Source organism: Primulina huaijiensis, chromosome 16 (assembly GCF_012295235.1).
Source record: "Primulina huaijiensis isolate GDHJ02 chromosome 16, ASM1229523v2, whole genome shotgun sequence".
Taxonomy (NCBI): Eukaryota; Viridiplantae; Streptophyta; class Magnoliopsida; order Lamiales; family Gesneriaceae; genus Primulina; species Primulina huaijiensis.
This window is the reverse complement of record NC_133321.1, coordinates 19,743,782-19,761,297: the sequence shown is the minus strand read 5'-3', so window position 1 is coordinate 19,761,297 and position 17,516 is coordinate 19,743,782. Positions and strand designations below refer to the sequence as shown.

Genomic DNA, 17,516 nt, shown 5'->3' with positions numbered 1-17,516 from the left:
ATGTTAGATAATCCAGCCTTTTGACTGCCATACTCTAATAACAATGTATTTCTTTTATTTCACGAACTAGTTAATTAAGACAAACTTGTGGATGTTTAAAGAAATCCAAATCATAGATTTTTTTATATAAGATTCTTAATTCATCCCAAATTTGAAGAAGGTCTCAGTTTTCTGTTTTAAGAAACCACATGGACAAATTCAGAAGTTTCGTTGAGCGGAGGAATCAATAACTATATATATCAAATGAGAAGTACTGCAAAAAATGCGGGGAACGGAGGCTTATAACTTCCACTGAAAATTACATATGATTTAACATATAATATACATGTTTTTTTTTTTTTGAAGGAATATACATGTTTTTTTATTCTTTTGTTTTTTGCTCTTTTGACTCTTCGTCGATCAAAGCACAATTCAAAAACTCCGATGCCTCAAGAGAAGGAAGGTCATCCTTATGAAATCATTCATTCTTCTGCTTGAATAAATTCAATTCAATTAAGAATCAAAGGTCCAGAATATTGGAAGAAATCTTCATTTAATTTTCATGTATTCAGTGAATGCATAGAAAGGAGGGAAACATCGAGAAAAAAAAATCTGAAAGAAAAATGCAGATTACCCTTCCAGATTTTCGAATTTAAGATGTTGATGGTTCCAACAGATAATTTTCTCGTATTTAAGAGGTTCAACAAAGATTTGCATTGATAATCTGAGAATAGAATCCATAATGGGTGTGGATTATTACAATATACTGAAACTGGAGAGGGGTGCAACCGAGGATGATCTGAAGAAATCTTACAGAAGATTGGCCATGAAATGGCATCCAGACAAGAATCCCAACAACAAGAAGGAAGCCGAGGCCAGATTTAAACAAATTTCAGAGGCCTATGAAGTATGTAATTTCTTTATTTTACCTTAAAAAACATACACGAACACAGACAAATGGATCTTGATCCTGCCCATGTTTTATGTTAAACCATGGAATAGTTGTTCGTTATATTCAAGACGCATCAGAAACTGTTTCTTCGATGAGATTCTTTTTTTGTTGCTCTTATTTGATTGAAGCCAACGAGGCGTGCAACACCTTCAACTGGATTTTTGTTTTTGCAAAATTTTATGTAGAAACATGGGTTTCTATCCGAACAATAAATGCAAGAATGAGAGTGTTTGAACTTTTTTTCTCCTCCTTATCACGCTTTCACTTGAAAAATATTCTTAGGTCTTGAGTGATCCTCAGAAAAGGCAAATCTATGATCAGCACGGTGAAGAAGGTCTAAAAGACATGCCACCACCCGGTTCAGCAGAAAACCGAAACGGTTTCAATCCTCGAGATGCAGAAGATATTTTTGCTGAATTTTTTGGGAGTAGCCCATTTGGATTTGGATCAGCGGGAGCCAGTAGGTCGATGCGCTTTTCGTGCGATGGAGGGACGTTTGGAGGATACGGTGGAAATGATAACATCTTTAGAAACTATAGCGATGGAAATGTAGTGAACATGCTAAAGAAACCACCACCCGTGGAGAGTAAATTGCCTTGCAGCCTTGAGGATCTCTACACTGGATCAACAAGAAAAATGAAGATATCTAGACAGGTGGTGCAAGCAAACGGGTAGGTATAATCTTTTTTATTGCATGAAACCTATTATAACATGGTATTTAGATCAACAAAGTCACGAGTTCAAAACATTTGGTGCATAATCTTGTTTATATTTGGCTTTTGGGGCTGATTTCTTAAATTTTATCATAACATATCCGATCTGACCTAACTAAATACGTGCTATTTGGATATTGATTTTGGGAAGATATTTGTTGTTCATATGTTTGGCATATATGGAAATGTAAAACTATAATTGTTCAATCTTCATGAATTCGAAATTTTTACAAAACGTGGTTCCTAAACTTTTGGGAAGAATGGGTTGGAATTTTCTTGGTGTGTAATGTATTATGTCTGGTTCTTGATATTCATGACGAGAACACGCAAAACAATTATAGCGAGTGCTTATGAATCGTTGAAAAAAACAACCTTAAAGAATGCTTCAATGGATCCTGTTTGCAGGAGGTTGCTGCAAGAAACCGAGATATTAACAATTGATATAAAACCTGGATGGAAAAAGGGAACAAAGATAACTTTTCAAGACAAAGGAAATGAGCAACTGAACCAGCTCCCTGCAGACCTTGTGTTTGTCATCGATGAAAAGCCACACGAAATATTCAGGAGAGATGGCAATGACTTACTCATGAATTATAACGTAACGTTGGCAGAAGCGATCGGAGGTCTAACAGTGGAGGCCAAAACATTAGATAATCGAGGTTTGTTGATCCCGGTGAATGAAATCATCAGCCCTGGTTATGAAGTGTTGGTTTCAGGTGAGGGTATGCCTATTGCGAAGGAGCCTGGGAATCGGGGTGATTTGAAAATTCGTTTCGATATTAAGTTCCCCACAAGATTGACTACAGAGCAACGAGCTGCACTCAAACGGGCTCTGGAAGGTTGACAGTAGTATTTTTCTGGCGCGCGGACAGCGTTCCTTTCGAATCCGTTGCACATAGTCATGATGAGTTAATTCTTGTTTTTTCTAGCGACTCCCGCAAATTAATCATGTGTTTTCTTTCATTTTTCTTAGAACAGAATGGTCATCCAAAAACATTTTAGAAGTGATTAACTTTTCATTATATACGATATATACAAAGACGAATACAATGTAGTCTAACCACTAGAGACTCCTTCGTTCTGGACAGCTTCAGAGCCTAATTTCCTAGAAATGGAGTCATCTCAGCACCGTTTTCTTATTCAGCGAGGGTCGAGCCTGTCGACCAGAGAACCCAACTTGGACTGTGCAGTGAAAAAGAAAATGGATCCGACACGTATGAATTTCATATATTTCAAACTCATACTATACAATAATATAGCATTATTCTCCGAAATAGTGGTGACAAGTACACAGCAATTTCCGCATATCATTGTATGTCCTAAAAACTGCTGCAATCTTTTTATCACATAAAAAAAAAACAACAGTACACATTTAAAATCATGGAATGCAAATAACAATATACCCATTAAACTACAAACAGTAGAGCTCCATCAGTTATGAGCATTTGGGCATCAACTCAACCATACACAAGAATATACCCTCCATCAATAGGGAAATATTGAGCTGAATAATATTCACTGAGTTTTATTACATAGTTTGGTCTCGCAGCCTGGAGGTTGCTTGAGTCAGGGAACTCAAAATGGTCTCGCCAACATCAGTTTTGCAGAAAGGACACGAAGCGTTGATTTTCAGCCATTTATCAACACAATCCTTGTGAAAGAAATGGGAACAAGGCAACTCTCTGAGCTCATCATTGTGAGCATATTTCGCCAAGCAAATACAGCATACCTGTGGAGCAGAATGACCAACCATATAATTCCTAGTCAGAACTATTGGGGATCATAAGAGCTTGTAAATTTATGCATCAAATAAATTGAGCATGCGTGCAAATTTTTTCATAAGGTTGAAAAACCACAAGAATGGGGTCAAATTTGGAGAGAGTAAATTCAACAAAACAGTACAGAAACATCTAGGACTTACATTAAAGTTGGGTTAGGTATTTGCTATATTGAGTAAGTTCAATTTATGTAACATAGATGGTTGTGATGTACGGACTAAGCGACTCAACATTGCACAGATAAATCTAACAGTCTATGCTGCATATGGTGCTTTGACAAATTTACTTTCTATACACCTAGTCATTGACATCTAACCTTATATTTTACAGAAAATAAAGGCAACAAGCACCTAGAGATATATTCTCAATTTATAGCTAGATCATACTTCAATGTCCTTTACACTCGCCCTTCCATAGACAAAACTAACAGAAAAGAATTTAGGAGAACAAAGTAGTCAAATAATTCAAATAAATCTATATTTAATGAAAAAACTTGGGCAATTCGAGCATGAGATAACCAAAGCTTACCGCATCTTCTCCTGATATTAAACGCTCTTTTTCCGTTCCAGCAGCCACTATGCCACCTTCACCCTCACCCGAGCTACTTTCCTTGTTATTGCTACTCTTATTTTTCCTTGCTTTGAATTTATAAGTTGGCAAAGAACTGATAGACTCTTGAGTAGCTCCTCTGTTTGGAGATGAGTCTTCTCTGAATCTCAGGACTGAAAATATACAAGGGAGGCAGCAGCAAATTGTTGCACAGAGGATAAAAGGCATTGCATATCCAATACAACTGAAGATGAGAAACACTATACACAACCTGTATGTGAAGAAAATTCGAAAAGTTGAGCACAAGAAACCAAATAAATCATTATCCATGGGACTTGTTTGTGCGTAAAGAATATGTATTACAGAATTAACCTGTACAAATTGGGAGCCTCAGTCGAAGATGAGTGCCCTCCAAAAATCCAAACATTACCAACCACAAACCAAACAGCAAAAAAGCAATCCAAAGCCATCTTGAAATATTCAACAAACACCTTAAGCCTGCAAGAATAAGCCCAAAACATTAAGCTCCCGTCAGAGTACTCAGCTTTATTTATGATAACAAGACAAAAGAGGTCTGCAATAAATGGCACCGTGGTATGAAGAACAATACCATCAATAATTTATCAAATGTTGACTCACCTTTTCAAATGGTATCAATGTTAACTCATTTTTTCAAATCGCTAACTGAAACAAAGTTAAACTATAACTACTTAACATTCATATGATATATCTCCATAGAAAGAATCAGGTCAAAGCACCACTTCATGAATCTCACTCCAATATGACCTTCCTAAAGATAAATGACCGTAAGTACCCAAAACATAAGTCTGCACGAGTTCTTGGCAGAAAGAAAATTGTGGGGAAATAAGGTAAACTCGGGAAGGAAACAGTTTTCCCCATATATTAATATGCAAAGAAGAAAAAAGCATATTGTTCAGACCAAAAATGTTATTCTAAGGTCATCAACCATTACAATATTATCAATGGGTTCACTCATATATGTATGGGAATATCTTGCTGCCACATCAAAATTCCTTCTTTTTTATTCAGTTTTGATCAAGCCATTCTAAAGCAGATTGTACACAGCGGGTATATACATTATAAGTTTTAAAAAATTTGATTACCTTGGATTTGGCATTCCATTACTTGCACCTCTAGTTGTTGTTGCAGTTGTCCAGCGATCTTCCGCCCCCATAACTCTGCCAGCCAAAGAACCTGAACTATTGTTCCCTTGAGAGATCTCTTGACTTTGTTGAGATGAAACCTGTTCAGATACCTGGTTTCGATATTTAAAACGCCAATATAGAAGAGGAAGAATCGCCAAACAGCCAGATGCATAACCAACAATCCATGTTCTCAAAGGAGCTCCTGGTTTCTCATGATTCGAGAGAGATAAAACAATAATAGCAGCAATAATTTGGCTAACTGTCAGCACTAGCTCAATGGATATCCATAACCCCGAATTTAATGGACTCCTTTGGCTCCCTCGACTATTTCCTCTTCGTATTAGTGATGAGTTCCTTGAGTTTGAGCCATTCAGTGGATATAGAGGAGCCCTTGAACTAGTAGACGGCTGATCTTCCCTATGTTGCTGCTCCAGGCCACTTGATGCCCTCTCATGGGAGGAGCCTGATGAAGCATCACTATTACTAGCAACTTCAATAACATGTTCATTCTCATAACGATTGTCTGCTCGCTCCATTAACAACGGGACTTTGTTTGTTTGGCTTTTACGATGAAGTCCAAGTAAGGGCAAAGCCATGCAAGTCCACGGAGCGGACAAAGAAAGCAGATAACATGGAATAACACTTCAAAACCCTTCCAATGTATCCAAAAAGTTAAACCTGTGATATAATTTGGTCACAGCAGAATGTGGTGGAATTTTCCTCTACACCAGCCTGCGCGTTTAAAACTTTGTTCGTGATCAAATAACAGGAGGCAGGATGAACCACTAAGAGTGGAACGAACAGTGATCATGCTAACAAACTATTACACCTCTTCAATAAAAACTAAACCATCAAATTAAAAGCATGAAAGTATGAAGTACGGTGAATCATCCAGCCATCCAAATTATCTTAACTTATAACATTGCGATCAAACAAACAATGATCAGCATAAACTCATCAAAACCACAAAGATATTCCGAAGCTAAAACACACAGTAAAAGGTGACAAGAAAATCCTTCACTGATGCAAATTCCACAATCTCAGTAAATTTCAGTGCTAAAATCGAAATCCCAATTAGCAAATTAAAGGCGTTTAATCGTTTAACCATAATCCACGGAATACTTCGACGGACCAAAATAATCCAAACCCCAGAGTGGCCAGAATTTCAGAAACATAAACTGAGCATTGAAATTAAAACCCAAAAAAGAACCCGCTCATCTACACGACAATCAATCAAAATATCTAAAAGTGATTACAGAAATAATCGATCAAACAGATTAAGCAAAAGGAAAAATGATACCGACGAGTGTTTCAATTCAGCGAGCCTCGGAGCCAGAACCGGGTAAAGATTTCTGCGAGAATCTTTGAATCGCCTAATTTGATGGTTTTAGGATGATTACTTCTCGAAATTGTAGAAAATCTATCTGTCTACCTATTAAAATAAATTAAAGAGTTCGTATTTAATCGTCTTTCGGTGTCCTTTGTTTTTACCTGGCTTCACAGAGTCATCCGAGTATATTCTATTCACCCCACTATTAAATGTATTAATACTGTAGATTTATTGATTTTTAATGATTTTTGTAGTTCAATATAGGAGATTTAATGATTTTTAATGATTTTTGTAGAATTTAAAATTTTAGATATATTCAATTAAGATTTTTACATATTCCATAAAAGTCTAGTGGTATTCAAAATAGACTTTCATTGAGTTTTAAAAAGTCAAGTGATATTCAACATTGACTTTTATAAAAAAACTCTATAAAAATCTATAGGTATTCAAATTTTCAATAGCCTTTTAATAATTTCATGGAATTCATTAACATACAAACATTAAAGTTTAAAGTACAATTATAAATTGTCAAAAATTGTATTTGGTTCAATCCAAATATTTAGATGTATTTTTAAAACTTCTAATTCATATACAAGTTATTTATTTCTCTCTCCGTTGTTTAACATCACATCTCTTCTTATCTTCTCTCCTCTCATCTATCTCTATCATTCTCTCAAATTTTCAAAGTGTATCTCTATATATATTTTCATATTTCTTTTTCAAGTTTTTCATTTTTAGCTGATTGTTCATTTAATAATTTTTATTTTAATATCATATGAAATTTTGAATTCTAGAATTGATTTTGTGATTTTTAATTTATGATTTACACAAATTAATGTAATATTCTATAATAATAAAAGATGATCCAAAAAATGTCGCTTAATTCTTAATAATTGAATAGCCTCGCAACAACCATGATTTTTTAAATTCTTTTTAGCATTTTCAATTAATATATAAGCTATGATATTTTTATACAAAATTATATCAACACAATGCTAAATAATATTCTTTTCACATGTATATTATCAATTCAAAAATAAGATTACAAATTAATCAATTGATGTATTTTAAAAAATTTACAAACATGGATACAAACTCACATATATACACACGTAGGGATTAAATTATTTAAACTTTTAAATAAGTATATTTATTTATTAATATAAATATTGAAAAACTATTTCAAACTGAATATGTTATATACGTCAATTAATTATTAGTTCAAAGAAATTAAAAAAAAATATGTTATAATTAAGTACAAAATTTATAAAATTCTATTTAAAAAAAATTTCACAAAATTCTATAATATGTTATATATGTCAATTAATTATTGGTTCAAAGAAATTAAAAAAAATATATGTTATAATTAAATAAAAAATTTATAAAATTTTATAAAAAAAATCACAAAAGTCTATAAAAATCTTACAAAAAAGTCTATATGAATCCACATAAATCTGTTTATAAATTTGTGAGAATCCATAAAAGTCAATAAAAATCTATCAAATCCATAAAAGTCTATCATTTGAAAAATTCATTAAAAATCATCAAAAACTCTGAATTGAATACAGCTCACATGCTTTCTAATCAAATTATTTTTAAAATATAATTTTGTTGAAATGAAATAAGAATTAGATTGTAATTTTTTTAAAATTAATTTTCAATTATTATTATTATTTTATGAGTTGAAGTGAGATATTTTTTGTTTTTATTTATTTATTTATTTTATTATGTAAGTTCGAACATATGTCTCTTGTCGGTTCAAAGATTTCATCTAAAATGTGACGCCAAAATTAAGTGGCATACAATACAAGAGATAATTTACCATTTACAGGAAAGAAGAAAACGGAGTCCAAATCTCATGCAATCCATCTGCTTACAGGGAAAAAAAAGTACAACCATCATTTGTTTTCTTTCCTTTTTTCTTTCTTCTCAGCGCAAGCAAGCAAGCAAGCAGACAAACAATTAACAACTCAATTGAAATTATTGAAGTTGATCCTTCTCTTTTCAAAAAATCCACCCATCACTGCCAAGGTTTCATCATTATAATTAAAGAAACACACTTACATGACTCTCTCCACCGTCTGGAAACGTTTGGTTGTCGAAGATCCAAATTTTTCCTTGTAATCTGCGTGTGTGTTGGTGGTTTTTTTTTTTTTTTTTCAAGAATCGTGGTGGCCCTGTTTGTTTCAAAATCTCAAGCGCCTTTAAACCGTTTATTTAAGTTTTTTCCCCTTTTGTTCGAAGATCACAATTCATGCAGTAAGTTATGTCTATTGGATTTTCTCAATTTAAGGTTTTTTTCACCAGATCCCCAATTTTTAACATCCATGCATTATTCTCTGGGCTACATTTTCATCCATCTCCTCTACTTTAAATGACTTTAATTTGAAAACTCTAAAGCAAAGCTTCGGTCTAGATTTTTTAAGCAAAGTTTCAGTCTTTTATCCAATTGAAAGAGGAACTGGAAAACCCAGAATGTGGAAGCAAATTCTTAACAAACTCCCTCGAAAATCCCAGAAGCCGGATCATGATTCGCATAGAAACCCTAGTTCAGGCCCCAAGGTACCAAGTCAGGTTGCGGCCCGGACCAATGTAGCCAACCCTTCTGTCAAACGGGTTTCAGCCGCAGTCTTTCCAGCCAGTGTGATTGCAGGAATCGAGCCGTTGCAAGCATTAAAGGATGTTCGGAGTTCAGAAAAAATGAATCTTTTCATCAGTAAGTTAAGTCTTTGCTGTGTAGTATTTGATTTCACTGATCCGACCAAAAATATCCAAGAAAAGGAGCTTAAGCGAGCTACACTGCTCGAGCTTCTTGACTTTGTATCACAGAGCCCTCAGAAATTCTCGGAGCCTGCGATTTTAGCATCGTGCAAAATGTGCTCCATAAATTTGTTCCGTGTTTTCCCACCTAATCATCGGCAGAGTAACAAAAATGGGGGTGAAAATGATAATGATGATGAGCCAACGTTCGATCCTGCATGGTCTCACTTGCAGATAGTTTATGATTTCTTGCTGAAGTTTGTGACTTCCACTTCTTTGGAGGTGAAAGTTGCTAAGAAATATATTGACCATTCCTTCATTTTGAAAATAATCGGCTTGTTTGATTCGGAAGATCCCAGGGAACGGGACTGTCTTAAGGCGATTCTGCATAGGATTTATGGGAAGTTTATGGTCCACAGACCATTTTTAAGAAAGCGCATAAGCAATGTGTTCTACAGATTTGTGTTCGAGACAGAGAAGTATAATGGTATAGCTGAGTTGTTGGAGGTTTTTGGGAGTGTTATTACTGGATTTGCTATACCTTTAAAAGAGGAGCATAAGATATTTCTTTGGAAAGCATTGGTTCCGCTACACAAGCCCAAGTCGTTGGGGATTTACTTTCAGCAGCTGTCTTATTGCGTGACTCAGTTTATTGAGAAGGAGCCTAAATTGGCCAGCGTTGTGATTGATGGGCTATTGAAATATTGGCCAATTACGAATAGCCAGAAGGAAGTGATGTTTTTAGGTGAGTTGGAGGAGATTCTCGAAGTGATCAATATGGCTGAGTTCCAAAAGATCATGGTTCCGTTATTCCGGAGAATCAGAAACTGCATAAATAGTTACCATTTTCAGGTGACCATTCGATTCTACAGTACCATTAATTTTTATTAGATGTATGTACAATATTTTTATTGGTTTTTGTATAATCTAATATATTCATCACCATAAGTTGGCTACCGGAAAGAGGTTGTGATATGGCATTAAGTAGGAATAAAAATCAACATTGCACTTTTTGTAAAAAATTGCTCACGTGCATTTCATCGACAAAAGTTTGTCTTCAACCTGTCACTAAATTGCGTAGGATCCCCTACGCCCATAACAAAATTTATTTCCCTAGGTTGTTATCCCGAATCTTGCAATTTCATTTAAGAATCAGAGGTGTAAGGGGTCGGATCAAGGCTTTGCTGAAACTCCTCAAAAGGGATTAAGATCATCTAATGAGAGCAACTGGGATCCGCAATTTCGGAAACATTATAAAATGGTCTTGATAGCCAATTAAAATTTAATGCAGGTGAACCATCCGAGAATATTTAGTACTCCGGTTAGAAAATATTAGGCTGCGAGAATAATCAGCCCGACACCACAGGAAGGCATTATGCTTGATTGGATAGACTTGAGAGGAGGTGATATTCTTGATTTGAAGTTGGTTTTATAGTTGGAAATGATAGCTTTTTCAATACGGATAAATTAATCAAGAGAGTGTTTAATGATATGTTTACGTCCGTACTCTTTTCGGAGATGCATATCCGAATTTATCAAATATTGTATTGTTTCCCATATGGTTTTACTATCAAGGGATCTTAGCCTTTTCTTCCCCATTCGATATATGTTATTTTGACCAATCATATGTATATTTCTGTGTCTACTGCATTTCTTCTACGTTAAAGTTTTACCAATCTTTCTACTTTTAGTCTTGCGAGATCTTCTGTGCCACGTGAAATTTTGTCTTTGAACCAACGCATTTTAACAGATGAATCAATTCCAGTTTTTTACAATTTCCTCCTGCCCCATTGCAGGTAGCTGAAAGGGCTCTGTTTTTGTGGAACAATGACCAAATTGTCAATCTAATCGCATACAACCGCCAAATTATACTGCCCATAGTATTCCTGGCTCTAGAAACCAACGCACAAAACCACTGGAACCATACTGTCCTGAACTTGACTTTAAACGTGAGAAAAATGCTCGCAGAAATGGACGATGCTCTGGTTTTAACTTGCATCTCCAATTGTCGAGAGGAGCAAGAGAAAATGAATTTGGTCATGGAAAAGCGAAAGGAAACTTGGGAGCGTTTGGAAAATAGGGCTAGTCTTCAGCCAGTATCTGGAAACACTGCTGTTGTGGTAACTTATTAACCTCCTTTTTTCCTATTAAGGCAAAACCTTGTTGGCCTTTGTTCATCCATCCCAGAATCGTTTTGTAATGGATTTGTTGCTGTTTAACTATTTTGTGTTCCCCAACAAAGGGCAGGGGAAGTGTATCTCTTTAGCTGTATTGTTTGTAAGGTGACTTGTGACTGCTTCCATGTGTGGCTTGATGATTTGTAGTTGCTATATTTTTTTTAGATCTCTGTCTTACCTTTTATTGTTGATGAACTGTTAGTTGACTTTTAGATAAATTTTATGAATGAAAAACGTGCGTTTGGGTTCTGAGTCCGACGAGGACAAAAGTATGGGGTTCTCCACTAGAAAGGATAATGCATGATTCATTTTCATGAAGCGTTGTGTGACATAAATCTGACTCTCTAATTTGTCTGATGATGGTGACATAGACAATGACCAGTCTTTAATCTTACATACTGTGTGTTCTGCTTGAATCGAAACCATGGTCATCTTCTTCGAATCAAAATCCAAAGTGGTAATTACTTCTTTTCGGTTCAAAAATCAAGACAGAACTTGTTGGTCACAAATTACTTAAGTTTGCCCAAGTTCTCATCTCACTAAAACTAGGAACAAAATAATACTCGAATATGATAATTGTTGCGTAAAGAAACAATAATAATAACAATTGTATTTATAGATGTAAAAAAAGGAGCAGTAAATCAAGAGACGACGAGGAGAATTATCAAGTCAAACATATATAGTTACAATATATTTGCACAGCAACTTTTTTTCTTTTGGTAATTAGTCCTCGTCCCTAATATATCTATATTACATCAACAGAATCGATCGGATATATGCTCTCTCATATTGATAGGCAACATATTTTTCTCTTTATGTAAAATCTTTGAAGTTTGAAATGCCAATTCTCGTCTTCTAAGAATGTATACAATCTGTTCAAGACAAGAAGTTAACAAGTTAATTTATTTAGCAGTCCAAATTTTTTGTTTTTTTCTATAGTAGCAAGAAAATTGGATATATAATAGAAAAATACATAGCCAAGTCATGGGTGAGTGTCAAACTTTCTTTCATGCTGTTTCAACTTTTGTCTTCGTTGAACACCATAAAATTACAACCTACATCCAACGTTCGTGCACCGAGCCATCACAGGCCGTCCTTATTTAAACTTACAACATGAGATTACTACCTATTAAGGATCACAGGCTATAATTTTCCCCTTCAAGAGTTGTGCAGAACTATCCCCACAAGTGAGTATATATAATTATATCCCCAAATAAGTACTTAAAGACAGCACTCGGTCCATAAAGCCGTCCAGCGACGTGTAAAACACATGGAAATCATTATTCCTACCTTGGATATAATTTTCTGTATCTCACCTAACCTTTTGGTCAGTCCAAAACTTATGTCATACAAAAATGAGCTCATTTCTCAATTCTCAAACATAGTACCCACGCAAAAATCCTTAATGGCAACAACTCTTTCAGAAGCCTATGGGGACAGTCCTCTCCAACTTAAACACATCGTCCCTCTCGATTTCGACTCGATTCATGACCTGCCTGACTCACATGTGTGGACCGAATCTGTCGATCTTTTATCGGGAAAACATATATGTCAGGCACATGTGGACGAGTCGGATGTACCCATTGTTGACCTGACGGCTCCAAATGCTGTGGAAGTACTGGGCAATGCCTGCCGAAAATGGGGAATATTCCAAGTGACGAACCATGGGGTGCCCTCGAGTTTGCTCGGGAATGCGGAGTCATATGTTCGACGGTTGTTTGCTCTCCCTGCTGAGCAGAAACGGAAGGCGTTGCGTTCTCCATGTGGAGCCACCGGATATGGGGTAGCTCGGATTTCTCCCTTTTTCTCCAAGTTAATGTGGCATGAGGGCTTCACCATTATGGGTTCTGCGGTCGAGCATGCTAAACTACTTTGGCCTCAGGGCTATGAAAATTTTTGGTAAGCCGCCCATGCATATCTAGGTTATGTATAACTACTTATAACATGAAGAAAATCCCTATCATACGCGCTTGGACATGAAGATTTGGAGCCGTGAATTTCAAATTCATGAATCTCAAATTCATTTGATTGTTTGATGAATTTATTTCGAATTCATTCTTCTAATCACTCATCCAAAATCAAACCCTGCCATCTAAATGTAATATCCTTGTATAAAATAAAATTGAAATAGATGGATAGCATAATTATTTTTAATTTGTGAAACCCGAGTCAATCCTCGGATAAACAAGAATGCGAACTCTCATCAAATTCAGCACTTTTGACTGAAGAGCCTATTGTAGGACTAGCTAGTACATAATATTAAACTTAAAATTATTGATAAATAAATACTAACTAACTGATTGATTTTGCAGCAATGCGATGGACAGTTATCAAAAGCAGATGAAATCATTAGCCCACAAAATCTTGGTTCTCATCCTCAAGTCCTTGGAGGCAAAAGATCAAGAAACCCTACTTTCTACAGCTTCTGTCCACCAATCTGAAGGCGCCTTGCAGCTAAATTCTTACCCTTGTTGCCCCAACCACAATCAAGCCATTGGCTTAGCTCCACACACAGATTCCCTACTTCTAACAATTCTTCATCAAAATGACACAGAGGGTCTTCAAGTTTTTCGAGAAAACATGGGATGGATAACAGCTCCTCCAGTTTCAGGAGCCCTAGTCGTCAACATAGGTGATCTCTTGCACATCGTGTCAAACGGGCTGTTTCCGACGGTGTATCATCGTGTGGTTCCTAACGAAACGAGGCATAGGTTTTCCATAGCCTTCTTCTACGGCCCTCAAGGTGATTCTGTGGTAGCTCCTTTGTCGAATCTAGGTTTTCCCCGGTATCGTTCAGTTACGGTGAAAGAGTATCTCAGTATCAAGAATAAGCATCTCGACAAGGCAATTCCGATTCTTGAAACAGTGTAGATGTGTTCATATTCATAATTAGTTCAACTAGGTCTAGAATTCTTGAACTGCCTTGGAAAAGATAAATATTTTGGGGACATATTTTTTTTTTATTTCCAAATGATGCGAGGAGATTGTATTAATTATTATGGATGATAATGTGAGTAAATAAAGAATGTTAAATTAATCATATCTCACGACTGTCTGAAATATTAGGGTTTTCCTTTGGAAAGACTGCAAACGCAAAATAGAACTTCTAAAATAGATAAATATAATGAAAATAATATATCACTTCTATTAAGCTGTCATAGATAATGATTTTTCTACGTTAACATATTGCGAGGAGTTTGGGATTTAGCAGTAGCTGCTGGTATCGACAATATATACAAATTTTTATGAGACCGATCTCTTATTCGATCTGACTAGTGTAAAAATGTTGTTTTTTTATGTCCATAATATTATTTTTCACATCGAATATGAAGTGACNTCATGTTGATTGATTTGGTGAGATTATAGTTTTAAATAAAACAAATATATATCCATCATATTACATAATTAGCTTCCCTTTATTAATTAATTCATTTCATGCATAGAAACAAAATCGAATATGTTTATTTTAAAATTAAGCATCTTGAATCACGTACGTAGAGACAGGCATATATAAAGACATGCATAGTGACAAGCTAAGCTTGCAAATTAATTAATTAATTTTACACCAAATTTAATTAACTAATTAAACTTGGTGATAAGGCTTAATTTGTCTGCCTTTATGTATGTATTATTAGTCTACGGAGGAACATTTGTTCAATAAACACACGCACCAAAATAAATAACTATATATTAAGCAACATATATATGGAAATATTTGAAATAAATTGAGTGGTTACGTACTGAAATTGAGTTAAATGGTCCCGTCTCGTCGGGATTAAAAAGTCCAAGAAAATCACTTTAGCTTTTGTCGTCTTTCACTATACTAAGATTAAATTTTTCCATAGGCGTGACCAAATGTAATGGACATTTTTCCACCTGTACCTAATTAATCAGTCAGCGTGAAAACAGGCACAAATCACAATTTTTATTTTTTAATATAAAACTTTAATTATATTGTACGAGATAAGATCATATATATAATTTAGCACTAGTTAAAATTATTACTTACGTTTTTAAAATCTCATGAGAATAATTCAACACTAATGTGTGTGTATATGCATGTTGCATGCATGTGTGTCATCATTTGTACACATATATATATACATATGTATTATGTGTTTGTGCATACAGTGTTCTTGCAGGAGGGCTTGTTAACTCAAATCAAGTAGCAAAGAATCATTTTACTTGTATTTGGATGAATGAATTTAAAATCTATGGATTGTGATTATGTTTTATTATTAACAATGAAGTAAAAAATGAAATTTTAAATTCGTATATTATTTATTTACACAGTAAAATATTTTTTAAATATCTCTATTATTGGGTGAACCTGAAATACATATTCATTAACATACAAAAACTATATAAACATATGGGTGGTGGATTTGAAATGTGGATGTAACTTTTCTAAAATTACAAAAATATATTCGAAATTCATGTTCATCAATCCAAATACAACCTTAATTAATTACATAATTCCGTGTTTTTGGACTCTTTTAAAATTAATTATTAATTAATTTTAATAAAAAGACGCGATTACAACATTATTAACTATATATTCAACCTCGAAATGCGTCAATAGTTTGTTTTATTAAGAATAATGACACACTATAAATCAAAATTTAAATAGTCCAATGTATTCCTTGACCCGTGATGAATTTGCATGTTTTCACACACAAATATATATAAATCAGATTTTAATTAAATAGTAAAAATCACAAATAAAGATTATTTAAAAAATTACAAAATAAAGAGTCTGGGAGCAAAGCCCAACATAAAACAAGAACGCTGCAATAATTGATTTTTGGTTCCTAGATGTGTGTGGGCCCATTTGTTCATTTGAGCCCAATAAAGTTCACAAGTGAAATATACTTTAGAACCTTAGAAGTTAATATTCATTTGAAACTTAGATTACATTTTCACATGGTCCTGTATTTGTTTCTCTAAAACCCAAATTAAATATAAAGTTCTCCGTCTCACCCGGTTCGGTTTACTTAATTTTAAATGATCATCTATCGAAAGTATATGAAAGAAAAAATTGCAAATTATTTATAGATGAACACATTGAAAATAGCGAAAATCATTACTATTTTCACAAAAAAATATTGCATGTGCTCGATCATGCACCTATATAAAACGGTTTCACATATTTATATGTCGAGTGAAAAATAATAATTTTAACATAAAAATAATATTTTTTAATAAATCGGATCAGATCATAAATTTGTCTCATATAATTATGCAATAAGATGGTACGGGTGGAGAAGTTGGTATGTAGGTGACCATTCTAAGAGTTGTCTCTCCTCCAAATGACGAAGAAAATACCGATGCACGGACACCACTCCAATTCGTACCTTAATTCAAAGCGATATTATATTCCATACTCAACTTCACAAAAGGAATTTCAATTAATTATAAATTTAAAATTTTTGTAGAATCCAATTGGATATATAAAACAAATAATTGATTCACGGACTTAAAAAAAAATAAAAATTACTACACCACATTTGTCTGTGGGTGAGTCGGGCGAATGTTGCATGCATGACACTGATTTTGATTAGTACATATGCATGCCATGCCATGCCAATATATCCTTTTGTACTCCCTAACATAAATGCATGGCATTTTAATTAATTATATCGTCCATCTACCCAAAAAAAAAAAAAAAGGAATATCGGACTGAAATAAAGAGCATGGGAAATATTGTTCAAAAAGTAAAAAATGTCCCAACTATAGAATTGATCAACATGCAAGTGATTTTAAAAAATTTGCATTATTTCGATCATGTCAGTTTGATACACCGTTCGAGTAACTTTTAAAAAACAAATTAATAAAAAAAATAGATTTAAATCTTACACCTCTTTCTAAGAAGCTAAGGCTCTTAAATATAATTGATAGAATAATATATAACTTAACTTTTCAATCAAATTTTAATTTGGTGACACTAATAGTACTTTACCAAGTTGTGTGAAGCGAATGCACCTCTGTATCGAGCCATATAAAAGAATCGAGGATAGGTTCAGCCAAACACAGAGGGACGTCATTTGCTACCGCTCGAGCGAAGAACACACACACACACACACACACACACACACACACACACACACACACA

The 17,516-nt window shown here is 34.3% G+C and overlaps 4 protein-coding genes across 4 annotated transcripts; 3 read left to right on the top strand and 1 right to left on the bottom strand.

Moving 5' to 3' along the window:
* Nucleotides 1-400: 400 nt before the first annotated feature.
* On the top strand, nucleotides 401-2,858 carry LOC140961513 (uncharacterized). Its single transcript, XM_073420086.1, has 3 exons — nucleotides 401-886; nucleotides 1,214-1,602; nucleotides 2,050-2,858. The coding sequence occupies exons 1-3, from the start codon at nucleotides 722-724 to the stop codon at nucleotides 2,486-2,488; spliced, it is 993 nt and encodes a 330-aa protein (XP_073276187.1). The 5' UTR covers nucleotides 401-721; the 3' UTR covers nucleotides 2,489-2,858.
* A 141-nt stretch (nucleotides 2,859-2,999) lies between these two features.
* On the bottom strand, nucleotides 3,000-6,632 carry LOC140961511 (E3 ubiquitin-protein ligase At1g63170-like). Its single transcript, XM_073420085.1, has 5 exons — nucleotides 6,438-6,632; nucleotides 5,096-5,869; nucleotides 4,344-4,469; nucleotides 3,951-4,242; nucleotides 3,000-3,373 (listed from the first exon to the last, which is right to left on the bottom strand). The coding sequence occupies exons 2-5, from the start codon at nucleotides 5,731-5,733 to the stop codon at nucleotides 3,173-3,175; spliced, it is 1,257 nt and encodes a 418-aa protein (XP_073276186.1). The 5' UTR covers nucleotides 5,734-5,869; nucleotides 6,438-6,632; the 3' UTR covers nucleotides 3,000-3,172.
* Nucleotides 6,633-8,293: 1,661 nt separating this feature from the next.
* LOC140961508 (serine/threonine protein phosphatase 2A 57 kDa regulatory subunit B' kappa isoform-like) lies at nucleotides 8,294-11,653 on the top strand. The gene is made up of 2 exons (XM_073420081.1): nucleotides 8,294-10,079; nucleotides 11,024-11,653. Exons 1-2 carry the CDS (start codon nucleotides 8,943-8,945, stop codon nucleotides 11,357-11,359), a joined length of 1,473 nt encoding a protein of 490 aa, XP_073276182.1. The 5' UTR covers nucleotides 8,294-8,942; the 3' UTR covers nucleotides 11,360-11,653.
* A 1,126-nt stretch (nucleotides 11,654-12,779) lies between these two features.
* LOC140962170 (gibberellin 3-beta-dioxygenase 1-like) lies at nucleotides 12,780-14,396 on the top strand. Its single transcript, XM_073421057.1, has 2 exons — nucleotides 12,780-13,303; nucleotides 13,717-14,396. Exons 1-2 carry the CDS (start codon nucleotides 12,810-12,812, stop codon nucleotides 14,273-14,275), a joined length of 1,053 nt encoding a protein of 350 aa, XP_073277158.1. The 5' UTR covers nucleotides 12,780-12,809; the 3' UTR covers nucleotides 14,276-14,396.
* The last annotated feature ends 3,120 nt before the right edge of the window (nucleotides 14,397-17,516 follow it).